The following is a 26,613-nucleotide window of genomic DNA, read 5'->3' on the forward strand; positions in this document are numbered from 1 at the left end:
GTGGGTTATGCCTATACCATATAAATTTGCCGTTTATTGAATATTGTAATATACAAACTGTTAGGCAATACCGACCGTTGTCATTTATATACCACAATGTTTAGTGGATTTGTGTTTTTTGTATTGGTGGGAATCCATTGTCTTCTTGTGGCTCAGAGTGGGGCCAGCCCCCTCACCCTTCCTGTGGCTACAGAGAAGAGGAAGCCCTTCAGAAGAAGAAGAAGAAGAAGAAGCAGCCAGAGAAAGAAGGACAGAGCACTTCCTCCTTCTCCTCGGGGTGGAGGGAGGCGGCAGGAGGCAAGATGGGTCCAGCTTTGGCTTCGTCCATCCTCCTGGCCCTTGTTCTCCTGCTGCTGCCAGGCTTAGCGAGGGGAGAGTCAGACCAGCCCCCCAGCCAGGAAGAGCCCTCACCAGGTAGGATGATGATGGGTATACCCCACTTTTTCTCTCCATAAGGAGACTCATGGACTTGGGATCTGGGCTGACCCCAGGAGAAGGTCAGCACTGGGCAAAGGCCTTGCTGGGATTGTATTTGGGAGCCTGACATTGGAGCAGTTCTGCTCTGGAGACCTGTTTGTGGCCTCTTGGGTGTGGGGAGCATGATCTCCCCCCATGCAGACCTCATACTAGTCCCCCAGAGCCTCAGGGAGGTGAAAACACTACAACTGTTGCCTTATTTATGCCCAGAAGGAGCCGGGAGGCAAGAAGAAGGAAGGCTGTTCTGTGCCAGTCTTGGGGTTGTAGGGTAGGGTAGGGTGGGGTGGGGTGGGAGGACAGAACTTCAATTTCCATCTAGTCTGGCCCCATGGCCACAGAGGGTGCCTCAATCAAGCATTCCTGACAGAGGGCCACCCAACCTCTGCTTGAAGGCCTCCCAGGTGAGCTGTTGCATTGTCCTCACTGTCCACCTCCTTCCTAACCTTTGGGTAGAATCTCTTCTGTGCCAGTCTTGGGGTTGTAGGGTGGGGTGGGGTGGGAGGACAGAACCCCAATTTCCATCTAGTCTGGCCCCATGGCCACAGAGGGTGCCTCAATCAAGCATTCCTGACAGAGGGCCACCCAACCTCTGCTTGAAGGCCTCCCAGGTGAGCAGTTGCATTGTCCTCGTTGTCCTCCTCCTTCCTAACCTTTGGGTGGAATCTCTTCTGTGCCAGTCTTGGGGTTGTAGGGTGGGGTGGGGGGTGGGGGGGCAATACCCCAATTTCCATCTAGTCTGGCCTCATGGCCACAGAGGGTGCCTCAATCAAGCATTCCTAACAGAGGGCCACCAAACCTCTGCTTGAAGGCCTCCCAGGTGGTCTGTTGCATTGTCCTCCTTGTCCACCTCCTTCCTAACCTTTGGGTGGAATCTCTTCTGTGCCAGTCTTGGGGTTGTAGGGTGGGGTGGGGTGGGGGGACAATACCCCAATTTCCATCTAGTCTGGCCCCATGGCCACAGAGGGTGCCTCGATCAAGCATTCCTGACAGAGGGCCAGCCAACCTCTGCTTGAAGGCCTCCCAGGTGGGCTGTTGCATTGTCCTCCTCCTTCCTAACCTTTGGGTGGAATCTCTTCTGTGCCAGTCTTGGGGTTGTAGGGTGGGGTGGGGTGGGGGGACAATATCCCAATTTCCATCTAGTCTGGCCCCATGGCCACAGAGGGTGCCTCAATCAAGCATTCCTGACAGAGGGCCACCCAACCTCTGCTTGAAGGCCTCCCAGGTGGTCTGTTGCATTGTCCTCCTTGTCCACCTCCTTCCTAACCTTTGGGTGGAATCTCTTCTGTGCCAGTCTTGGGGTTGTAGGGTGGGGTGGGGTGGGGGGACAATACCCCAATTTCCATCTAGTCTGGCCCCATGGCCACAGAGGGTGCCTCGATCAAGCATTCCTGACAGAGGGCCAGCCAACCTCTGCTTGAAGGCCTCCCAGGTGGTCTGTTGCATTGTCCTCCTCCTTCCTAACCTTTGGGTGGAATCTCTTCTGTGCCAGTCTTGGGGTTGTAGGGTGGGGTGGGGGGTGGGGGGGCAATACCCCAATTTCCATCTAGTCTGGCCTCATGGCCACAGAGGGTGCCTCAATCAAGCATTCCTAACAGAGGGCCACCAAACCTCTGCTTGAAGGCCTCCCAGGTGGTCTGTTGCATTGTCCTCCTTGTCCACCTCCTTCCTAACCTTTGGGTGGAATCTCTTCTGTGCCAGTCTTGGGGTTGTAGGGTGGGGTGGGGTGGGGGGACAATACCCCAATTTCCATCTAGTCTGGCCCCATGGCCACAGAGGGTGCCTCGATCAAGCATTCCTGACAGAGGGCCAGCCAACCTCTGCTTGAAGGCCTCCCAGGTGGGCTGTTGCATTGTCCTCCTCCTTCCTAACCTTTGGGTGGAATCTCTTCTGTGCCAGTCTTGGGGTTGTAGGGTGGGGTGGGGTGGGGGGACAATATCCCAATTTCCATCTAGTCTGGCCCCATGGCCACAGAGGGTGCCTCAATCAAGCATTCCTGACAGAGGGCCACCCAACCTCTGCTTGAAGGCCTCCCAGGTGAGCTGTTGCATTGTCCTCCTCCTTCCTAACCTTTGGGTGGAATCTCTTCTCTTGCCATTGGGATCCTTGGTGTTGTAGGGTGGGGTGGGGGGGGGGGACAATACCCCAATTTCTGTCTAGCCTAGCCCCATGGCCACAGAGGGTGCCTCGATCAAGCATTCCTGACAGAGGGCCACCCAACCTCTGCTTGAAGGCCTCCCAAGTGGTCTGTTGCCTTGTCCTCCTCCTTCCTAACCTTTGGGTGGAATCTCTTCTGTGCCAGTCTTGGGGTTGTAGGGTGGGGTGGGGTAGGGGGACGGAACCCCAATTTCTGTCTAGCCTGGCCCCATGGCCACAGAGGTTGCCTCGATCAAGCATTCCTGACAGAGGGCCAGCCAACCTCTGCTTGAAGGCCTCCCAGGTGAGCTGTTGCATTGTCCTAGTTGTCCACCTCCTTCCTAACCTTTGGGTGGAATCTCTTCTGTGCCAGTCCTGGGGTTGTAGGGTGGGGTGGGGTAGGTGGACGGAACCCCAATTTCCATCTAGTCTGGCCCCATGGCCACAGAGGGTGCCTCGATCAAACATTATTGACAGAGAGCCAGCCAACCTCTGCTTGTAGGCCTCCCAGGTGGTCTGTTGCATTGTCCTCGTTGTCCACCTCCTTCCTAACCTTTGGGTGGAATCTCTTCTGTGCCAGTCTTGGGGTTGTAGGGTGGGGTGGGGTGGGGGGGACAATACCCCAATTTCCATCTAGTCTGGCCCCATGGCCACAGAGGGTGCCTCGATCAAGCATTCCTGACAGAGGGCCACCCAACCTGTGCTTGAAGGCCTCCCAAGTGGTCTGTTGCATTGTCCACCTCCTTCCTAACCTTTGGGTGGAATCTCTTCTGTGCCAGTCCTGGGGTTGTAGGGTGGGGTGGGGTAGGGGGACGGAACCCCAATTTCCGTCTAGTCTGGCCCCATGGCTACAGAGGGTGCCTCGATCGAGCATTCCTGACAGAGGGCCACCCAACCTCTGCTTGAAGGCCTCCCAAGTGGTCTGTTGCATTGTCCTCCTCCTTCCTAACCTTTGGGTGGAATCTCTTCTGTGCCAGTCTTGGGGTTGTAGGGTGGGGTGGAGGGGGGGGGGAAATACCCCAATTTCCATCTAGTCTGGCCCCATGGCCACAGAGGGTGCCTCAATCAAGCATTCCTGACAGAGGGCCAGCCAACCTCTGATTGAAGGCCTCCCAGGTGAGCTGTTGCATTGTCCTCGTTGTCCACCTCCTTCCTAACCTTTGGGTGGAATCTCTTCTGTGCCAGTCTTGGGGTTGTAGGGTGGGGTGGGGTAGGGGGACGGAACCCCAATTTCCATCTAGTCTGGCCCCATGGCCACAGAGGGTGCCTCGATCAAGCATTCCTGACAGAGGGCCAGCCAACCTCTGCTTGAAGGCCTCCCAGGTGGTCTGTTGCATTGTCCTCCTCCTTCCTAACCTTTGGGTGGAATCTCTTCTGTGCCAGTCTTGGGGTTGTAGGGTGGGGTGGGGGGTGGGGGGGCAATACCCCAATTTCCATCTAGTCTGGCCTCATGGCCACAGAGGGTGCCTCAATCAAGCATTCCTAACAGAGGGCCACCAAACCTCTGCTTGAAGGCCTCCCAGGTGGTCTGTTGCATTGTCCTCCTTGTCCACCTCCTTCCTAACCTTTGGGTGGAATCTCTTCTGTGCCAGTCTTGGGGTTGTAGGGTGGGGTGGGGTGGGGGGACAATACCCCAATTTCCATCTAGTCTGGCCCCATGGCCACAGAGGGTGCCTCGATCAAGCATTCCTGACAGAGGGCCAGCCAACCTCTGCTTGAAGGCCTCCCAGGTGGGCTGTTGCATTGTCCTCATTGTCCACCTCCTTCCTAACCTTTGGGTGGAATCTCTTCTGTGCCAGTCTTGGGGTTGTAGGGTGGGGTGGGGTGGGGGGACAATATCCCAATTTCCATCTAGTCTGGCCCCATGGCCACAGAGGGTGCCTCAATCAAGCATTCCTGACAGAGGGCCACCCAACCTCTGCTTGAAGGCCTCCCAGGTGAGCTGTTGCATTGTCCTCCTCCTTCCTAACCTTTGGGTGGAATCTCTTCTCTTGCCATTGGGATCCTGCCCTCTGGGACAGCCTTAGAAGGCAAGGCAGGCCTTTGGGGAGGCCTTCATGACCTCCCCCTGGGGCACCCCTTCCTACTCCAGGCCCCAAATGCCCGCTTCCTTCAGCCACTCCAATCGCTGTAACTATTCTGCTTTGGTTAGATCACACCTGGAATATTGTGTCCAATTCTGGGCACCACAATTCAAGAGAGATATTGACTCTAAGCTGGAATGTGTCCAGAGGAGGGCGACTCAAATGATCAAGGGTCTGGAGAACAAGCCCCATGAGGAGCGGCTTAGGGAACTGGGCATGTTTAGCCTGAAGAAGAGAAGGCTGAGTGGAGTTGATAGCCATGTATAAATATGTGAGAGGAAGCCACAGGGAGGAGGAGGGAGGGAGCTTCCTTTCTGCTTCCCTGGAGACGAGGACGCGGAACAATGGCTTCAAACTTGGAGAGGAGATTCCATCTGAACACGAGGAAGAACTTCCTGACTGTGAGAGCCGTTCAGCAGTGGAACTCTCTGCCCCGGAGGGAGTGTGGTGGAGGCTCCTTCTTTGGAAGCTTTTAAGCAGAGGCTGGGTGGCCATCTGTTGGGGGTGATTTGAATGCAATATTCCTGCTTCTTGGCAGAATGGGGTTGGACTGGATGGCCCATGAGGTCTCTTCCAACTCTTTGATTCTATGATTCTATGATTCTAGATGGGCTCAAAGCCAACCTTATAGAATCATAGAATCCAAGAGTTGGAAGAGACCTCCTGGGCCATCCAGTCCAACCCCATTCTGCCAAGAAGCAGGAATATTGCATTCAAAGCACCCCTGACAGATGGCCAGCCAGCCTCTGCTTAAAAGCTTCCAAAGAAGGAGCCTCCACCACACTCCAGGGCAGAGAGTTCCACTGCTGAACGGCTCTCACAGTCAGGAAGTTCTTCCTAATGTTCAGATGGAATCTCCTCTCCTGTAGTTTGAAGCCATGGCTCCATTGCGTCCTAGTCTCCAGGGAAGCAGAAAACAAGCTTGCTCCCTCCTCCTCCCTGTGGCTTCCTCTCACATATTTATACATGGCTCTCATCATATCTCCTCTCAGCCTTCTCTTCTTCAGGCTAAACATGCCCAGTTCCCTAAGCCGCGCCTCATAGGGCTTGTTCTCCAGTGAGGATGTTGACCACGAAACACTGCCAGAGGCTTCAGTGACAGAGAGAGAGTGCCAAGCAGAAGCAATTAAGGTTTCCTCAGCATTGGAAAGATAAACACGGGGATTCCAGGTGTCAGGTAGAGAGTGTCTCCATAGGAACCCCTTTGGTTTCTGAAGCTGACCCCTTGGATTCCTCTTCTGAGAGCAACTTTGTGTTTCCCGAAGAAAGTCCTTGCACTCCAAGATTGGGGGTTCTGGCCCTGCTTCCATGTCACGTTTTCCAGTTTGGGATTGGGGGATCTCCTTTGTTTGTATATATTTTTTGGTCTAAGTCAGTGCTTCTCAACCTGGGGGTTGGGACCCCTGGGGGGGGGGGTCGCGAGGGGATGTCAGAGGGATCACCAAAGACCATCAGAAAACAGTATTTTCTGTTGGTCCTGGGGGGAAGGGAGAGTAGGCGTGCTTGGCGCATGGCAGCATGGTGTGCATGTGCGGGTGAGGGAGAGCATACAAGGCTGGAGGGAGGCTCGTGCCAGTGAGTCCCTTCAAGGCATGGGGGTTCTGCGTGAGAAGTTTGGCCCAATTCTATCCTTGGTGCTCTTTGATAGTAGGGGAACTATAAATCCCAGCAACTACAACTCCCAAGTGTCAAGGTGTATTTTCCCCAAACTCCACCAGTGTTCACATTTGGGCATATTGAATATTCGTGCCAAGTTTGATCCAGATCTATCATTGTTTGAGTCCAGAGTGCTCTCTGGGTGTAGGTGAACTACAACTCCCAAACTCAAGGCCAATGCCCACCAAACCCTTCTAGTGTTTTCTGTTGGTCATGGGAGTCTCGTTTGCCAAGATTGGTTCAGTTCCACCGTTGGTAGAGTTCAGAATGCTCTTTGATTGTAGGTGAACTATAAATCCCAGCAACTACAACTCCCAAGTGTCAAGGTGTATTTTCCCCAAACTCCACCAGTGTTCACATTTGGGCATATTGAATATTCGTGCCAAGTTTGATCCAGATCTATCATTGTTTGAGTCCAGAGTGCTCTCTGGATGTAGGTGAACTACAACTCCCAAACTCAAGGCCAATGCCCACCAAACCCTTCTAGTGTTTTCTGTTGGTCATGGGAGTCTCGTGTGCAATCAGGATTGGTTCAATTCCACCATTGGTAGAGTTCAGAATGCTCTTTGATTGTAGGGGAACTATAAATCCCAGCAACTACAACTCCCAAGTGTCAAGGTGTATTTTCCCCAAACTCCACCAGTGTTCACATTTGGGCATATTGAATATTCGTGCCAAGTTTGATCCAGATCTATCATTGTTTGAGTCCAGAGTGCTCTCTGGATGTAGGTGAACTACAATTCCCAAACTCAAGGCCAATGACCACCAAACCCTTCTAGTGTTTTCTGTTGGTCATGGGAGTCTCGTGTGCAATCAGGATTGGTTCAATTCCACAATTGGTAGAGTTCAGAATGCTCTTTGATTGTAGGGGAACTATAAATCCCAGCAACTACAACTCCCAAGTGTCAAGGTGTATTTTCCCCAAACTCCACCAGTGTTCACATTTGGGCATATTGAATATTCGTGCCAAGTTTGATCCAGATCTATCATTGTTTGAGTCCAGAGTGCTCTCTGGGTGTAGGTGAACTACAACTCCCAAACTCAAGGCCAATGCCCACCAAACCCTTCTAGTGTTTTCTGTTGGTCATGGGAGTCTCGTTTGCCAAGATTGGTTCAGTTCCACCGTTGGTAGAGTTCAGAATGCTCTTTGATTGTAGGTGAACTATAAATCCCAGCAACTACAACTCCCAAGTGTCAAGGTGTATTTTCCCCAAACTCCACCAGTGTTCACATTTGGGCATATTGAATATTCGTGCCAAGTTTGATCCAGATCTATCATTGTTTGAGTCCAGAGTGCTCTCTGGATGTAGGTGAACTACAACTCCCAAACTCAAGGCCAATGCCCACTAAACCCTTCTAGTGTTTTCTGTTGGTCATGGGAGTCTCGTGTGCAATCAGGATTGGTTCAGTTCCACCATTGGTAGAGTTCAGAATGCTCTTTGATTGTAGGTGAACTATAAATCCCAGCAATTACAACTCCCAAATGACAAAATCAACCCCCCCCCCCCCCCCAAAACCACCACCAGTATTCAAGTGTGGGCGTGCCGGGTATTTGTGCCAATGAAAATGCATCCTGCATATCAGATATTTCCATTACGGTTCATAATAGTAGCAAAATGACAGTTAGGAAGTAGCAAGGACAATAATTTTATGGTTGGGGGTCACCACCACATAAGGAACCGTATTAAGGGGTCGCGGCATTGGGAAGGTTAAGAAACACTGGTCTAAGTTTTGTGGATTTTGGCCTTCCTGTCAGTGCGGGACTTTTGCTTTTGCCTTTGACGTCTACCTTGGAAATACTGTTCTACTCTTCACCTTGGAAAGTATTTTTGAACTCGTTTCTTTGTATAGAACTTTCTTTTCGTTAATAAACTTTAAATTAGTTTGATTTCTAGGTTCTTGTGGGTTCTTTTGGGCTATAGAGCCATGTTCTAGAGGCATTTTCTCCTGACATTTTGCCTGCATCTATGGCAAGCGTCCTCAGAGGTTGTGAGGTCTGTTGGAATTAGGAAAAAAGGGTTTATATATCTGTGGAATGACCGGGGTGGGGCAAAGGACTCTTCCCTGCTGGAGCTCAGTGTGAATGTTTCAACTGACCACCTTGATTAGCATTTGAAGGCCTGGCTGAGCCTGGGGGAATCTTTTGTTGAGAGGTGTTAAGATGTGCCTGGTTGTTTCTTCTCTGCTGTTTTACTGTTGTAATTTTTGAGTTTTTTAATACTGGTAGCCAGATTTTGTTCATTTTCATGGTTTCTTCCTTTCTGTTGAAATTGTCCACATGTTTGTGGATTTCAATGGCTTCTGTGTAGTCTGACATGGTGTAAATAAATAATACATAAATTATAAATAAATAAAATAATGTATTGTCGAAGGCTTTCATGGCTGGAATCACTAGGTTCTTGTGGGTTTTTTCGGGCTATAGAGCCATGTTCTAGAGGCATTTTCTCCTGACATTTTGCCTGCATCTATGGCAAGCGTCCTCAGAGGTTGTGAGGTCTGTTGGAAATAGGACAATGGGTTTATATATCTGTGGAATGACTGGGGTGGGGCAAAGGACTCTTCTCTGCTGGAGCTCAGTGTGAATGTTTCAACTGACCACCTTCATTAGCATTTGAAGGCCTGGCTGAGCCTGGGGGAATCTTTTGTTGAGAGGTGTTAAGATGTGCCTGGTTGTTTCCTCTCTGCTGTTTTACTGTTGTAATTTTAGAGTTTTTTTTAATATTGGTAGCCAGATTTTGTTCATTTTCAAGGTCTCCTCAAAGGATAAGAGGGATCCTCTCACCTCTGCAGGAGTCTCCCATATAACATGCAGCTGTGGACAAGAAGTCTCCATAGGGACCAACCACGAATCAAGGAACATGACAGGCACTCCAGACTCCTTCAACCTGAGAAGTCAGCCATAACAGAGCACCTGATGAACCAGCCTGGACACAGCATATTATTTGAGAACACAGAAATGCTGGACCACACCAACAACCACCATGTCAGACTACACAGAGAAGCCACTGAAACCCACAAGCATGTGGACAATTTCAACAGAAAGGAAGAGACCATGAAAATGAACACAATCTGGCTCCCAGTATTAAAAAAAACTCTAAAATTACAACAGCACAACAGCAGAGAGGAAACAAACAAGGACATCTAATCACCTCTCAACAAAAGATTGCTCCAGGCACTGCCAGGCCGTCAAATGGTAATCAAGGTGGTCAGTTGAAACATTCACCCCTAGCTCCAGCAGACAAGAGTCCTTTGTCCCCCCCAAAACTCAAAAATTACAACAGCGCAACAGCAGAGAGGAAACAAACAAGGACATCTAATCACCTCTCAACAAAAGATTGCTCCAGGCACTGCCAGGCCGTCAAATGGTAATCAAGGTGGTCAGTTGAAACATTCACCCCTAGCTCCAGCAGACAAGAGTCCTTTGTCCCCCCCAAAACTCAAAAATTACAACAGCGCAACAGCAGAGAGGAAACAAACAAGGACATCTAATCACCTCTCAACAAAAGATTGCTCCAGGCACTGCCAGGCCATCAAATGGTAATCAAGGTGGTCAGTTGAAACATTCACACCTAGCTCCAACAGACAAGAGTCCTTTGTCCCACCCTGGTCATTCCACAGATATATGAACTCTTTTTCCTAGTTCCAACAGACCTCACAACCTCTGAGGATGCTTGCCACAGATGCAGGTGAAACGTCAGGAGAGAATGCCTCTGGAACATGGCCATATAGCCCGAAATAACTTACAACAACCCATTCCCACCTAGCTCCAACAGACAAGAGTCCTTTGTCCCACCCTGGTCATTCCACAGATATATGAACTCTTTTTCCTAGTTCCAACAGACCTCACAACCTCTGGGGATGCTTGCCATAGATGCAGGCGAAACGTCAGGAGAGAATGCCTCTAGAACATGGCCATATAGCCTGAAAAAACCCCACAAGAACCTAGTGATTCCAGCCATGAAAGCCTTCGACAGTACAGTTCGATTTCTGTTGGCTGAGCTCCATTTGGGCTCCTTAGCTCTTCGTCTTGGGTGAAAAGGAGTCTCACAGGCGGCTGTGCTGCAACAGGCAGTTCCAGTTTACTTAGAATCATAGAATCCTAGAATCAAAGAGTTGGAAGAGACCTCCTGGGCCATCATCCAGTCCAACCCCATTCTGCCAAGAAGCAGGAATATTGCATTCAAATCACCCCTGACAGATGGCCATCCAGCCTCTGCTTAAAAGCTTCCAAAGAAGGAGCCTCCACCACACTCCCCCCGGGGCAGAGAGTTCCACTGCTGAACGGCTCTCACAGTCATAGAATCAAAGAGTTGGAAGAGACCTCCTGGGCCATCATCCAGTCCAACCCCATTCTGCCAAGAAGCAGGAATATTGCATTCAAATCACCCCTGACAGATGGCCATCCAGCCTCTGCTTAAAAGCTTCCAAAGAAGGAGCCTCCACCACACTCCCCCCGGGGCAGAGAGTTCCACTGCTGAACGGCTCTCACAGTCAGGAAGTTCTTCCTCATGTTCAGGTAGAATCCTAGAATCCAAGAGTTGGAAGAGACCTCCTGGGCCACCATCCAGTCCAATCCCATTCTGCCAAGAAGCAGGAATATTGCATTCAAAGCACCCCTGACAGATGGCCATCCAGCCTCTGCTTAAAAGCTTCCAAAGAAGGAGCCTCCACCACACTCCCCCCGGGGCAGAGAGTTCCACTGCTGAACGGCTCTCACAGTCAGGAAGTTCTTCCTCATGTTCAGGTAGAATCCTAGAATCCAAGAGTTGGAAGAGACCTCCTGGGCCACCATCCAGTCCAATCCCATTCTGCCAAGAAGCAGGAATATTGCATTCAAAGCACCCCTGACAGATGGCCATCCAGCCCCTGTTTAAAAGCTTCCAAAGAAGGAGCCTCCACCACACTCCCCCCGGGGCAGAGAGTTCCACTGCTGAACGGCTCTCACAGTCAGGAAGTTCTTCCTCATGTTCAGGTAGAATCCTAGAATCCAAGAGTTGGAAGAGACCTCCTGGGCCACCATCCAGTCCAATCCCATTCTGCCAAGAAGCAGGAATATTGCATTCAAAGCACCCCTGACAGATGGCCATCCAGCCTCTGCTTAAAAGCTTCCAAAGAAGGAGCCTCCACCACACTCCCCCCGGGGCAGAGAGTTCCACTGCTGAACGGCTCTCACAGTCAGGAAGTTCTTCCTCATGTTCAGGTAGAATCCTAGAATCCAAGAGTTGGAAGAGACCTCCTGGGCCACCATCCAGTCCAATCCCATTCTGCCAAGAAGCAGGAATATTGCATTCAAAGCACCCCTGACAGATGGCCATCCAGCCTCTGCTTAAAAGCTTCCAAAGAAGGAGCCTCCACCACACTCCCCCCGAGGCAGAGAGTTCCACTGCTGAACGGCTCTCACAGTCAGGAAGTTCTTCCTCATGTTCAGGTAGAATCCTAGAATCCAAGAGTTGGAAGAGACCTCCTGGGCCACCATCCAGTCCAATCCCATTCTGCCAAGAAGCAGGAATATTGCATTCAAAGCACCCCTGACAGATGGCCATCCAGCCCCTGTTTAAAAGCTTCCAAAGAAGGAGCCTCCACCACACTCCGGGGCAGAGAGTTCCACTGCTGAACGGCTCTCACAGTCAGGAAGTTCTTCCTCATGTTCAGGTGGAATCTCCTCTCTTGTAGTTGGAAGCCATTGTTCCATTGCGTCCTAGTCTCCAGGTTTTGCTCCAGGCTTTGCAAGGAATGGTTCGGGACTGGATTCTGGAAGGGGGGGAGCCCTGCAAATGGGGAACGAGAGGCAAAGAGCCCCCACCTGAGCTGCATGGACGGCTTCCTGCACATCCCGGGCAAGGATGGGGCACCTCCATCACCAAAGGGAGGATGCCCATTGCATTGGCTTGGCTTGGCTGGCTGGAGCAGGACTTGATAGCTTTGTGATTGTGTCGGAGTGGATTTTGAGGCAGCAAAAATAGTGCGGCTTATATTTCCAAAATATCCGGCAGCCTAGACGTCCCCAGGTTATGGTTTTTCTGGATCAAAGCTGGTGCTTCCTCATTGATAGAGAGAAAAGCTGAAGTGGGCACGGATGTTTCTCAGTGTGGTTTGATGGGGATTTTGGACTCACTTCCTTCTGGGAATAGGGAGGGTCGGTTTCCTTGGTGGCGAAACAACAAAACACACACTTCCGTGTTCAGATTTCTGCCGAGAAAAGTGCCGCTTTGGAAGGTTTCAAAGAGAAGACATTGCCATTTGGGGAAGAAGCCTTTCCTGTTCGTAAGGTGGGATTTTAATAGTGTCATGCCAACAAAACGAGACTCAGGGAGAAGGGGAGAACAATGGGGGAAGGCCAAGGGCCAGAAGCCTTACAATCTGGGTAGAGTTACAAGCTGGGTAGATGCGGGGAATGATGCCGTGGGTGGAGCGTGTCTGGGTTTCAGGAAGGCCTTCTTCGACAAGGTCCCCCATGACCTTCTGGCAAGGAAACGAGTCCAAGGTGGGCCAGGCAAAACTACGGTGAGGTGGATCTGGAATTGGTTAAATGGACGAACCCAGAGGGTGATTCTCCCCAAGGCTTCCTCCTCTTCATCCTGGAAAGAAGGGACGAGTGGAGGGCCATCAGCAGGGTTCCGTCCTGGGCCCGGTCCTGCTCAGGATCTTCATTCATGACTTAGACGAAGGGCTAGAAGGCAGGATCATCAAGTTTGCAGATGGGACCAAATTGGGAGGGAGAGCCAATAGTCCAGAGGACAGGAGCAGGATTCAACACGATCTTGACAGATTAGAGAGATGATGGGCCAAAACTAACACAATGAAGTTCAACAGTGACAAATGCAAGATCATAGAATCATAGAATCAAAGAGTTGGAAGAGACCTCATGGGCCATCCAGTCCAACCCCCTGCCAAGAAGCAGGAATATTGCATTCAAATCACCCCTGACAGATGGCCATCCAGCCTCTGCTTAAAAGCTTCCAAAGAGGGAGCCTCCACCACACTCCGGGGCAGAGAGTTCCACTGCTGAACGGCTCTCACAGTCAGGAAGTTCTTCCTCATGTTCAGATGGAATCTCCTCTCTTGTAGTTTGAAGCCATTGTTCCGCGTCCTAGTCTCCAAGGAAGCAGAAAACAAGCTTGCTCCCTCCTCCTCCCTGTGGCTTCCTCCCACAGATTTATACATGGCCCTGATCATGTCTCCTCTCAGCCTTCTCTTCTTCAGGCTAAACATGCCCAGTTCCCCAAGCCGCTCCTCATAGGGCTTGTTCTCCAGACCCTTGATCCTTTGAGTTGCCCTCCTCTGGACACATTCCAGCTTGTCAATATCTCTCTTGAATTGTGGTGCCCAGAATTGGACACAATATTCCAGATGTGGTCTAACCAAAGCAGAATAGAGCATGGGTAGCATTACTTCCTTAGATCTAGACACTGTGCTCCTCTTGATGCAGGCCAAACTCCCATTGGCTTTTTTTGCCGCCACATCACATTGTTGGCTCATGTTTACCTTCCTGTCCACGAGGACTCCAAGATCTTTTTCACACGTACTGCTCTCGAGCCAGGCGTCCCCCATTCTGTAGCTTTGCATTTCATTTTTTCTGCCAAAGTGGAGTATACTCCACTTTGGCAGGAAAAACGAAATGCAAAGAGACAGAATGGGGGACGATGAGGCCTGGTTTGAGAGCAGTACGTGTGAAAAAGATCTTGGAGTCCTCGTGGAGAGGAAGGGGAACATGAGCAAACAATGTGATGTGGCAGCAAAAAAAGCCAATGGGATTTTGTCCTGCATCAAGAGGAGCAGAGTGTCTAGATCCAGGGAAGTAATGCTCCCCATGCTCTATTCCGCTTTGGTCAGACCACTTTACCTGGAATATTGTGTCCCATTCTGGGCACCACAACTGAAGAGAGATATTGACAAGCTGGAATGTGTCCAGAGGAGAGCGACTAAAATGATCCAGGGTCTGGAGAACAAGCCCTATGAGGAGCGGCTTAAGGAGCTGGGCATGTTTAGCCTGAAGAAGAGAAGGCTGAGAGGAGATATGATAGCCATGTATAAATATGTGAGAGGAAGCCACAGGGAGGAGGGAGCAGATCAGGGGTCTGGAGAACAAGCCCTATGAGGAGCGGCTTAAGGAGCTGGGCATGTTTAGCCTGAAGAAGAGAAGGCTGAGAGGGGATATGAGAGCCATGTATAAATATGTGAGAGGAAGCCACGGGGAGGAGGAAGCAGATCAGGGGTCTGGAGAACAAGCCCTATGAGGAGTGGCTTAAGGAGCTGGGCATGTTTAGCCTGAAGAAGAGAAGGCTGAGAGGAGACATGATAGCCATATATAAATATGTGAGAGGAAGCCACAGGGAGGAGGAGGGAGCAAGCTTGTTTTCTGCTTCCTTGGAGACTAGGACGCAATGGAACAACGGCTTCAAACTACAAGAGAGGAGATTCCATCTGAACATGAGGAAGAACTTCCTGACTGTGAGAGCCGTTCAGCAGTGGAACTCTCTGCGCCGCAGTGTGTAGGAGACTCCTTCTTTGGAAGCTTTTAAACAGAGGCTGGATGGTCATCTGTCAGGGGTGATTTGAATGCAATATTCCTGCTTCTTGGCAAGGGGTTGGACTGGATGGCCCAGGAGGTCTCTTCCAACTCTTGGATTCTATGATTCTATGATTCTATGACTCAGGTAAGGAGGACAGTTCTCAGGCTGATAGTAAGCAACCAGGCTGACACTAACGAGCAGCCTGACCTTGAGGAAACGGGAGTCTTAGATCGGGCTGACCGTTTGGAATTCAGAGTTCGAAGGAGTGTGAGAATAGCTAACAAGAAGGAGGTCTGAGGCCAAAGGAATGCTTTCCTGTATTGCAAAGGGTGTTAAGCAGTGTGTTTGAATACAAACCTTTGTCAGGGCAACTCTTGGCTCAACCAAGCAGCTTGAGCACTTTTGCCTGGATTGTCTTGTGTCCATGTTCTCGGGACTTTGTCGTGTTCTCATGAGATTTTGCTTTGTTGTTGCCTCTTTGGATCATGCTTCATCGTGCTGTGTTAGATTGATCTCTTGGAACTTTACTTGCTCTTAAGAACTTTTTATCTTTTACTTTTTAATAAACTACAAAGACTTCAGTCCGTGTGCAGTTTGGTGATTTCAGCAAGGGGAATCTATTCTGAGGTGCGACGTCAGGACCCCATTCTAATATTGCCTCATTGCCTTGCCCCCCCCCCAAAGGCTTGGCCCCACAGCCAGGTCTTCACCATCCTCCTGAAGGACAGAGGGAGAGGGTTGATCTAATATTGCCAGGAAGGGAGTTCCATAACATGGGGGGCCAACACTGAGAAGGCCCTGTCTCTCGTCCCCGCCAAACGCGCCTGTGACGGTGGTGGGACTGAGAGCAGGGCTTCCCCAGAAGATCTTAGTTCCTTGGGAACCTGCCACGGAGACCTGGGTGTGGGGCTTCCTCCCTCTTTTTGGCTGCCAGGGAAGCCGTCCCGAGCCCCCTCCCTTCCTCCCTCTCATTCTGTGAATGCCATGTGCCACAAGGGAGCCAGACCTGCCAGGCCAAAGAGGGATAGCAACTGTCCAGTCAGACTGACCTCCCACATCTCCTCCCTGTCCATTGGCGCATCAGAGATGGGTGGAGCTTGACAGCAAGGGGCCGCTGAAGAGGGGCTCCTTTGTGGGAGCAAAAAGGGGGTGGGAATGGGGTCTGGATGTCATGCTCCATTTCCTGCTCTTGGACCATTGTGGGCCACCTGGATTCCCTTGGGAGGACCTATGAGTCTTATGGGATTAATATTGTGCAGGTCTGGCACAGGTGCCTCCAGAGAAGGTTGGGCCTTGGCAAACTACCACTCTGTGTATCCCTGAATTGTCTTTTTTCCAATGTGAGGGTTTGACCATAATTTCCTCTCTTGCCTCTCTTCCTCCAGGTCTCCTCAAGTGTGAGGTGAATGAGTCCTGGGTGAAGTTGGTGGCCTTTTCTTCGGAGCAAAAGGAGTTCTATGTCAATGACACGGCATCTGTGACCTGTCGGGAAATCAAAGATCGTAGCGCATACGAGGTGGTCTGCGTGGCCGATGGGGAGGGGGCCGCCTGGGACCTCAGCCGCGTCCCCTGCCTGCGTGAGTGGGTTTCAGGAAGGGAGGGGGGCAGCAGAAGGGTGCTATTGTCCTGGAAGAAGATCCTTGGGTTGGGGGCCCTTGAAATTGGGGCCCCTCCTGGGGAAGGCTGGGCCAAATGCTGCACAAAGACGGAAGAAGAGACAATAAGTATGGAGACACTCTCCTTCCACCCATTAAAATCACAGTTCACTTCTAGGGCACATCTACACTGCAGAATTAATGCAGTTTGACCCCACTGAACCGCCGTGGCTCCATGTTATGGAAAACTGCATTCATTCCAGAATAGAGAATGCACCCTGGGTTTCAGCCAAAGGCAACATGGGTCCTTCATGAAAGATGTCAGGCTCATCAGGGGCATCCCTTGCCTTTGTGGAAAGAGGATCCCGATGCGCTTCCCATGATGTCTTTGTGCTTTGGCAGAAGGAATGAGGGGAAAAATACCTTGCTGGTCTGCTCAAAAGTGGACATGGCTCATTCCTTTGTTGGAAGAAGTATTTTTTGCTTTCGAGCAAAGATCCAAAAGATCACCAAAACAGCTGGTACAAGTTCAGCCGTATCACTCAAGGCTCAAGACGGCCAAAGTAAAAGGAGAGAACCCGTGTTAGTTCTGTGTCCTGATTGGGTTAATGGCCATCTTCCAAAACAAGAGTTGTGATTCCGGAGTATTATGTCAAGGGAGCCTCTGCAAGTGCAGCATTTTCCAGAATGAAGCAGAGAGTGTTTGAGGACCGGGACATCCGTAGGGAGACCAAGGTGCTTGTCTATAAAGCCATTGTCCTCCCAACGCTGCTCTATGCCTGTGAGACGTGGACAGTCTACAGACGTCACATGCAACTCCTGGAACGATTCCATCAGCGCTGCCTCCGGAAAATCCTGCAAATCTCCTGGGAAGACAAGCGGACAAACGTCAGTGTGCTGGAAGAAGCAAAGACCACCAGCATTGAAGCGATGGTCCTCCAACATCAACTCCGCTGGGCCGGCCACGTTGTCCGGATCATAGAATCATAGAATCATAGAATCATAGAATCAAAGAGTTGGAAGAGACCTCATGGGCCATCCAGTCCAACCCCCTGCCAAGAAGCAGGAATATTGCATTCAAATCACCCCTGACAGATGGCCATCCAGCCTCTGCTTAAAAGCTTCCAAAGAGGGAGCCTCCACCACACTCCCTCCGGGGCAGAGAGTTCCACTGCTGAACGGCTCTCACAGTCAGGAAGTTCTTCCTAATGTTCAGATGGAATCTCCTCTCTTGTAGTTTGAAGCCATTGTTCCGCGTCCTAGTCTCCAAGGAAGCAGAAAACAAGCTTGCTCCCTCCTCCCTGTGGCTTCCTCTCACATATTTATACATGGCTATCATATCTCCTGACCACCGTCTCCCAAAGCAGTTGCTCTACTCCGAACTTAAGAACGGAAAACGGAACGTTGGTGGACAGGAAAAGAGATTTAAAGATGGGCTCAAAGCCAACCTTAACTACTCTGGCATAGACACTGAGAACTGGGAAGCCCTGGCCCTTGAGCGCTCCAGCTGGAGGTCAGCTGTGACCACCAGTGCTGCAGAATTCGAGGAGGCACGAGTGGAGGGTGAAAGAGAGAAACGTGCCAGGAGGAAGGCGCGTCAAGCCAACCCCGACCGGGAACGCCTTCCACCTGGAAACCAATGCCCTCACTGCGGAAGAAGATGCAGAGCAAGAATAGGGCTCCACAGCCACATACGGACCCACAAGGAAATCCATGATGGAAGACCATCTTACTCGTCCAACGAGGGATCGCCTAAGTAAGTAAGTCAAGGGAGCCTCTACACTGTTTATAGTCGGATAGCCTCTGGGCACCACGGCTCAACGCTGTAGCACCCTAAGGGTTGTAGTTTTACAAGGAGGGTGAGTCCCTCACAAAACTACAAACCCCACAATTCCATAGTATGGGTCCCTGGCAGTTCCAGTGGGGTCAGGCTGCATTCCTTCTTCAGCACCATCAACCAGGTGGTGAACTTTCCCCAGGGACTCCATTGTTTTCTATGCATAATTTTGGGCTGTGATTCCCCTTGCTTCCCCCTCCAATCTTTGAAACCCAGAAGACTAACCTTACTCCTTCCTTTGAACCGAGAGCCAGACTGACAGGAACCCACCTCTGCTTGCTTCCTCTAAGGATGCCAAGTGCCCATGAATTTGGACGGGGGCCTGGAATGGACCCCTCGGGCCTCGACCTTTGGCCCCGGAGAGACCCTGACCCTGACCTGTGCAGAAGGGTACCGTCCCGTTCCAGAGAGGGTCCAGTGTGTTGAAAAGCGTGCCGTGGTTGACTGGGACGTCAAGCCCGTTTGCAAGCCAGAACAGGGGTCAACTGCCCCTCCTCCTTCCACCAGCCCTGAGCCAGGCCCCCCACTGACCACCAGCAAGGCTCCAGAAAGGTTTTGTTTGAAGTCAGAGTGGCCCCCCTCCATCTCTGCTCTTGGAACATCTTTCAAGGAGACGTTTGTCATTGGTGAAAGGGTTTGGGTGAGATGTCGCCTGGAGCAATACGTCGGACCCAAGAGAAGCTGGATCTTCTGCAGAGAGAAGGATGGCCGTCCCGAATGGGACACCAGCAGCTTCCATTGCATTGGTGAGTTGTGGGTCATAGCATCATAGAATCATAGATTTGGGAGGGATCTCTAGAGTCCTTCCAGTCCAGCCCCCTTCTGCCAGGCAGGAAGGCACCACCCAAGCCCTCTAGGCAGATGGTACTCCAGCTTCAGCTTCAAAACCTCCAGAGAAGGAAGGGGACTCCACTGGACTTCAGGGAAGCCTATGCCACTGCCAAAGAGCTCTTTTGATCCTTATGTTGAGACGGGATCTCTTTCCCTGTCATTTGAACCCATGGCTTTGCTGTGTCCCAGTCTCCAGAGCAGCAGAAACCAAGCCTTGCCCTTCCTCCTCCTCCTCCTCTTCTTCTTCCTCCTCTGGATGGCACCCTACCCAACATGGAAACATGGCCCCCTTGCCCCCTTCTCTCGGCCTCTTTTTCTCCAAGCTCAACATCCCCTGCTGCTCCCTCGGCCAATCCTCAGGGGATCCATGGCGTCAACCTTGGACCATTTTGGTGTCCCTTCCAGCTTGTCAGTAGCCCCTTTCTGCAAGGTCTTTCATCCTCTGCACTTCCCCCAACTACACATCCCGGGGTTCCCAGTGTAGACGCACCACAATCGAGGGAGTGGGGAATCCATTCTGGGTTTCTATTCCTGGGTCTGAGGGAGCTGTCCAAGGTCCTGAACATGAATCTGTCAAGACTCAGACAGACCAGCAAAGCAAACGGCAATGTAAGAGTTAAAGGAAGGTGTTTAATGTCTATTAACAAAACAAAAGGAGACTCTTCAAGGCAGAGTAGTAAACAAAGAAGGCTTGCGTCAGCAGGAATGTAAACAAACTGGTCTCAGTCAGTCTTTGCTGGCAAAAGGAAAGTCAGTCTAAACAAAAGCAGGCAGCTTGAATTCAGCAGTAAAACTTAGTCCGTTTCAAAGGCAACCAAAACAGCAAACAGCAATCCGCATGAAGAGCGGTCCGACGAAGTTTTCAGGGATAAGCAGGGGCGTTGTCAGGCAGTCCGAGGGTCAAGGCAAGGAAGACTCACGAGTCTGGTTCCGGCAGGGTTGTTCACACAATCAGGAAACACGAAGCTGCAACAAGAGCTCAGGGCAGGAGTTACACACAAGGCACACGGTAATGCGACACTTTGAACTCTGCGATTAGTCTGTCCCCAAACTGCTGCTTAAATCTCATCCGAATCGCTGGAGTTACTTTCAGCTGCGTCTAATTCCACAGGTGAATCCCGGCTGCGCCATTGTTGCCAGTCAGTACTTCGGGCTCCATCCTGCAAAGTATTATCTGCAACCCAATTATCATTAAAACCCTGGAATTCATCGCTAGACGTGGGAGCATTAATAACATCCATTACTTCCTGAACTTTAGTCCAGTCCAGCTCTTCCTCTTCGCTGTCAAAGTCCCCACAGTCAGCTACATCTCTCAGGCGTTTAGCGACAGATCCCACATCACTATTTGAGCTGCTGGCTACTCTCTTTACACCTCTGTAATCTTCCAGCTCCATTTCCTCGCGAGTAAAACCCTCAAAATCCTCCTCATCCGTAGTCTCTAATTTATTTATTTATTTATTTATTTGATGCACTTATTAACCGCCATTCTCAGCCCATAAGGGCGACTCATGGCGGTGTACAGTACACATAAAAGACAATTACAAAAAAGCCAGTTTCAACAACATATAAACTATACAACAATTACAGACTACACTAAAAATCCGCTTCGTCTCTTAGTGGAATCATAGCCAGTCTCATATTCCTTGTTCCATTCCAGTTCTCATTACCGTATTGTTTAGCACTTAATTAAATGCCCTCTCGAACAGCCATGTCTTAAGGCTTTTTCGAAAGGACATGAGGGAAGGCGCCTGTCTGATATGTGCAGGGAGAGTGTTCCACAGCCGGGGGGCCACCACCGAGAAGGCCCTCTCCCTCGTCCCCGCCAGCTGTGCCTGTGAGGCAGGCGGGACCGAGAGAAGGGCCTCCCCAGACGATCTCAAGGTCCTCCTCGTGGGCTCGTAGGCCAAGATGCGGTCGGAAAGGTATTTTGGGCCGGAACCGTTTAGGGCTTTGTAGGCCAAAACCAGCACCTTGAATTGGGTCCGGTAGCAAATCGGCAGCCAGTGGAGCTGGGACAACAAGGGCGTTGTGTGCTCCCTGCCACCCGCTCCAGTTAGTAACATGGCTGCCGCGCGCTGAACCAGCTGAAGCTTCCGGGCCGTCTTCAAGGGCAGCCCCACGTAGAGAGCGTTGCAGTAGTCCAGGCGGGATGTGACAAGAGCGTGTACCACCGTGGCCAAGTCAGACTTCCCGAGATACGGGCGCAGCTGGCGCACGAGCCTGAGCTGTGCAAATGCTCCCCTGGTCACCGCTGAAACCTGGGGGTCCAGGCTCAACGATGAGTCCAGGGTCACACCCAAGCTGCGAACCTGCGCCTTCAAGGGGAGTGCGACCCCGTCCAGCACAGGCTGTAACCCTATGCCCTGTTCGGCCTTGCGACTGACCAGGAGGACCTCTGTCTTGTCTGGATTTAGTTTCAGTTTGTTCGCCCTCATCCAGACCGTTACAGCGGCCAGGCACTGGTTCAGGACCTTGACAGCCTCCTTAGTCGCAGGTGGGAAGGAGTGAAGGGAACAAGTCTCTGATCCTTTTCAGCTGTTGCTGAGCTTCATCATCCTCTAAACCACGTTTCCTTCTACTACTAGTAGTAGGTGCATGAGACAAACGCTGAGTCTCAACAGAATCCCTTCACCCCAAATCTGTTCAGTTCCTTCCACAGAGCCATGGGAGCCAGGAAGGGAGCATGGAGTGGGTTCGCTGCAGCCCTGACCCCATGGGACCCCAATGTCCACCCTGGCCTCCTCATGGAGAGGCCCTTGGAGGCTGGCTTCTCCGTCTTCAGGTGGAAATGGAAACCTTCCAAGCTTGTGGGCGGGTTATAGGCTCTGGGCTGGGAGGCCGGTCTGGAAGGGCCTGCTTTCCACTGACCGTCCTTCCTGCATTTGCTCCTCAGAGAAGCCCCAGGTTTCCAAGGAAGACGTCCAGGCCTCGGCCTCCAGCATCAGGCTCAGGTGGGGCTGCAGCCCCCCAGGACTCTGCCAGGACTGGGCCTTCCGGGGCTCCTGCGACCTGACCAGGCGACCACATGAGTCCTGCAATAGACGCAGAGGGCAGAGCAGGACCACGCAGAACCAGACCTTGCATTGTGATGGCTTGCTCACCTCTTCTTCATATCGCGTTGTTGTCCGGGGATTCCATGCAAAGGTGGGCTGGCATCTCTTGTATGAGGAATACATCCTGACGCAGGACGCAGGTAAGAGAGGTCTTGGGGGAGGAGGGGTATTTTGGTGGGACAGCCCTCTGCCAAATGCATTCGCCCCAAGAAAGTCAATGAAGTCAATGAAGCAGAAGTCGATGTTTTTCTGAAACTCCCTGCCTTTCTCCATTATCCAGCATCCGGGTATTGGCAATCTGGTCTCTCGTTCCTCTGCCTTTCTAATAAACTTAATAATAATAATAATAATAATAATAATAATAATAATAATAATCTGAATAAAGGAACCATCCCCTGCAAAATATCCTGAGTAGCACTTTAATTGCCCCTTGGGTTGTTCTCCACGTTGGGTTTAAAACCCTCCAAAGAGAGACACATCTTCCTCTGTTCATAGAATCATAGAATTATAGAATCAAAGAGTCGGAAGAGACCTCATGTGCCATCATCCAGTCCAACCCCATTCTGCCAAGAAGCAGGAATATTGCATTCAAATCACCCCTGACAGATGGCCATCCAGCCTCATAGAATCCTAGAATCAAAGAGTTGGAAGAGACCTCCTGGGCCATCCAGTCCAACCCCATTCTGCCAAGAAGCAGGAATATTGCATTCAAATCACCCCTGACAGATGGCCATCCAGCCTCATAGAATCCTAGAATCAAAGAGTTGGAAGAGACCTCCTGGGCCATCTAGTCCAACCCCATTCTGCCAAGAAGCAGGAATATTGCATTCAAATCACCCCTGACAGATGGCCATCCAGCCTCTGCTTCAAAGCTTCCAAAGAAGGAGCCTCCACCACACTCCGGGGCAGAGAGTTCCACTGCTGAACGGCTCTCACAGTCAGGAAGTTCTTCCTCATGTTCAGATGGAATCTCCTCTCTTGTAGTTTGAAGCCATTGTTCCATTGCGTCCTAGTCTCCAAGGAAGCGGAAAGGAAGCTTGCTCCCTCCTCCTCCCTGTGGCTTCCTCTCACATATTTATAAATGGCTCTCATCCTGTCTCCTCTCAGCCTTCTCTTCTTCAGGCTAAACATGCCCAGCTCCTTAAGCCGCTCCTCATAGGGCTTGTTCTCCAGACCCTTGATCTGCTCCCTCCTCCTCCCTGTGGCTTCCTCTCACATATTTATACATGGCTATCATATCTCCTCTCAGCCTTCTCTTCTTCAGGCTAAACATGCCCAGCTCCTTAAGCCGCTCCTCATAGGGCTTGTTCTCCAGACCCTTGATCTGCTCCCTCCTCCTCCCTGTGGCTTCCTCTCACATATTTATACATGGCTCTCATCATATCTCCTCTCAGCCTTCTCTTCTTCAGGCTAAACATGCCCAGCTCCTTAAGCCGCTCCTCATAGGGCTTGTTCTCCAGACCCTTGTCCAGCATCTATTTTTAAAGTTTTAACTATTACATTTGGCCCGGCCATAGGTTTCTAAATTCTTGTGTTTTATTTTCTATGTGTGAGTTACACTAATTGTATGGTTTATCTTGCTTATTGTTGTTGTCTTTATTGATGTGTTGTTGGGCTTGGCCCCATGTAAGCCGCTCCGAGTTCCCTCTTGGGGAGATGGTGGCGGGGTATAAATAAATACATTATTATCATTATTATTATTATTATTATTATTATTATTATTATTATTATTAGCTGTACCCACCATGTGATGCTGTGGCCAACCCTCCCTCCCTCTCTCTCCTACTTTCTTTCCCTCCTTCCTTCCCTCTTTTTCTTTCCCTTCTTCTTTCTTCCTACTCTACCTGTGTCTTTCTTTGCTTCTTTTGCTCTTTGGTTCCATCCTTCCTTCCCTCCCTCCCTCTTTCTCTCTTTCTTCCTTCTCTCCTTCCTTCCCTCTCTCTTCCCTTCCTTCTTTCACTTATTTCCTTCTCTCCTTCCTTCTCTACCTTTCTTTCTTCCCTCCCTCTTTCTTTCTTCCTTCTCTCCTTCCTTCCCTCCCTTTCCTTCCTTTTTTTCACTTTTTTATTTCCTTTTCTCCTTCCTTCCTTCTCTACCTTTCTTTCTTCCCTCCCTCTTTCTCTCTTTCTTCCTTCTCTCCTTCCTTCCCTCTCTCTTTCCTTCCTTCTTTCACTTATTTCCTTCTCTCCTTCCTTCTCTGCCTTTCTTTCTTCCCTCCCTCTTTCTCTCTTTCTTCCTTCTCTCCTTCCTTCCCTCTCTTTCCTTCCTTTTTTTCACTTTTTTATTTCCTTTTCTCCTTCCTTCCTTCTCTACCTTTCTTTCTTCCCTCCCTCTTTCTCTCTTTCTTCCTTCTCTCCTTCCTTCCCTCTCTCTTTCCTTCCTTCTTTCACTTATTTCCTTCTCTCCTTCCTTCTCTACCTTTCTTTCTTCCCTCCCTCTTTCTTTCTTCCTTCTCTCCTTCCTTCCCTCCCTTTCCTTCCTTTTTTTCACTTTTTTATTTCCTTTTCTCCTTCCTTCCTTCTCTACCTTTCTTTCTTCCCTCCCTCTTTCTCTCTTTCTTCCTTCTCTCCTTCCTTCCCTCTCTCTTTCCTTCCTTCTTTCACTTATTTCCTTCTCTCCTTCCTTCTCTGCCTTTCTTTCTTCCCTCCCTCTTTCTTCCTTCCTTCTCTCCTTCCTTCCCTCTCTTTCCTTCCTTTTTTCACTTTTTTATTTCCTTTTCTCCTTCCTTCCTTCTCTACCTTTCTTTCTTCCCTCCCTCTTTCTCTCTTTCTTCCTTCTCTCCTTCCTTCCCTCTCTCTTTCCTTCCTTCTTTCACTTATTTCCTTCTCTCCTTCCTTCTCTACCTTTCTTTCTTCCCTCCCTCTTTCTTTCTTCCTTCTCTCCTTCCTTCCCTCTCTTTCCTTCCTTTTTTCACTTTTTTATTTCCTTTTCTCCTTCCTTCCTTCTCTACCTTTCTTTCTTCCCTCCCTCCCTCTTTCTTCCTTCTCTCCTTCCTTCCCTCTCTCTTTCCTTCCTTCTTTCACTTATTTCCTTCTCTCCTTCCTTCTCTACCTTTCTTTCTTCCCTCCCTGTTTCTTCCTTCCTTCTCTCCTTCCCTCTCTTTCCTTCCTTTTTTTCACTTTTTTATTTCCTTTTCTCCTTCCTTCCTTCCTTCTCTACCTTTCTTTCTTCCCTCCCTCTTTCTCTCTTTCTTCCTTCTCTCCTTCCTTCCCTCTCTCTTTCCTTCCTTCTTTCACTTATTTCCTTCTCTCCTTCCTTCTCTACCTTTCTTTCTTCCCTCCCTCTTTCTTTCTTCCTTCTCTCCTTCCTTCCCTCTCTTTCCTTCCTTTTTTTCACTTTTTTATTTCCTTTTCTCCTTCCTTCCTTCTCTACCTTTCTTTCTTCTCTCCCTCTTTCTCTCTTTCTTCCTTCTCTCCTTCCTTCCCTCTCTCTTTCCTTCCTTCTTTCACTTATTTCCTTCACTCCTTCCTTCTCTACCTTTCTTTCTTCCCTCCCTCTTTCTTTCTTCCTTCTCTCCTTCCTTCCCTCTCTTTCCTTCCTTTTTTCACTTTTTTATTTCCTTTTCTCCTTCCTTCCTTCTCTACCTTTCTTTCTTCCCTCCCTCCCTCTTTCTTCCTTCTCTCCTTCCTTCCCTCTCTCTTTCCTTCCTTCTTTCACTTATTTCCTTCTCTCCTTCCTTCTCTACCTTTCTTTCTTCCCTCCCTGTTTCTTCCTTCCTTCTCTCCTTCCCTCTCTTTCCTTCCTTTTTTTCACTTTTTTATTTCCTTTTCTCCTTCCTTCCTTCCTTCTCTACCTTTCTTTCTTCCCTCCCTCTTTCTCTCTTTCTTCCTTCTCTCCTTCCTTCCCTCTCTCTTTCCTTCCTTCTTTCACTTATTTCCTTCTCTCCTTCCTTCTCTACCTTTCTTTCTTCCCTCCCTCTTTCTTTCTTTCTTTCTTTCTTTCTTTCTTTCTTCCTTCTCTCCTTCCTTTTTTTCACTTTTTTATTTCCTTTTCTCCTTCCTTCCTTCTCTACCTTTCTTTCTTCCCTCCCTCTTTCTCTCTTTCTTCCTTCTCTCCTTCCTTCCCTCTTTCCTGCCTTCTTTCACTTTTGTATTTCCTTCTCTCCTTCCCTCCTTCCCCCCCTCTTTCTCTCCCTCCTTCTCTCCTTCCTTTCTTGCCCTTTTCTGTGTATATGTGTTTTGTGTGAGCATATATGTGTGTTTATATTTCTGTATATATTTGCACATATGTGTATATATATGTGCTTGTGTATATGTGTGGTTTTGCACATGTGTTGCAATGCATTTTTTTTTTGCTTTTTAAGTCTTATCCACTGCGTTTTTCAGTGTTTTTAGGAGTGATGGTCACTTGTTGGCCTGAGAGGTGTCTTGTGTCCAAATTTGATGTCAATTTGTCCAGTGGTTTTTGAGTTCTGTTCATCCCACAAACAAACAT

General features: G+C 50.0%; 1 protein-coding gene across 1 annotated transcript in view; it reads left to right on the forward strand.

The window, feature by feature from the left end:
• The first annotated feature begins 222 nt into the window (after positions 1–222).
• Positions 223–26,613, forward strand: part of LOC132766788 (uncharacterized) — a 40,206-nt gene continuing 13,815 nt past the window's right edge. Inside the window, exons 1-4 of the mRNA XM_067464724.1 lie at positions 223–414; positions 16,249–16,440; positions 18,586–19,041; positions 22,020–22,319. Coding sequence (XP_067320825.1) covers positions 303–414; positions 16,249–16,440; positions 18,586–19,041; positions 22,020–22,319 — 1,060 coding nt within the window. The 5' untranslated portion in view covers positions 223–302. The remainder of the gene's footprint in view (positions 415–16,248; positions 16,441–18,585; positions 19,042–22,019; positions 22,320–26,613) is intronic.

The sequence above is a fragment of the Anolis sagrei genome, chromosome 2 (genome assembly GCF_037176765.1).
Source record: "Anolis sagrei isolate rAnoSag1 chromosome 2, rAnoSag1.mat, whole genome shotgun sequence".
In the NCBI taxonomy this organism is placed as follows: domain Eukaryota; kingdom Metazoa; phylum Chordata; class Lepidosauria; order Squamata; family Dactyloidae; genus Anolis; species Anolis sagrei.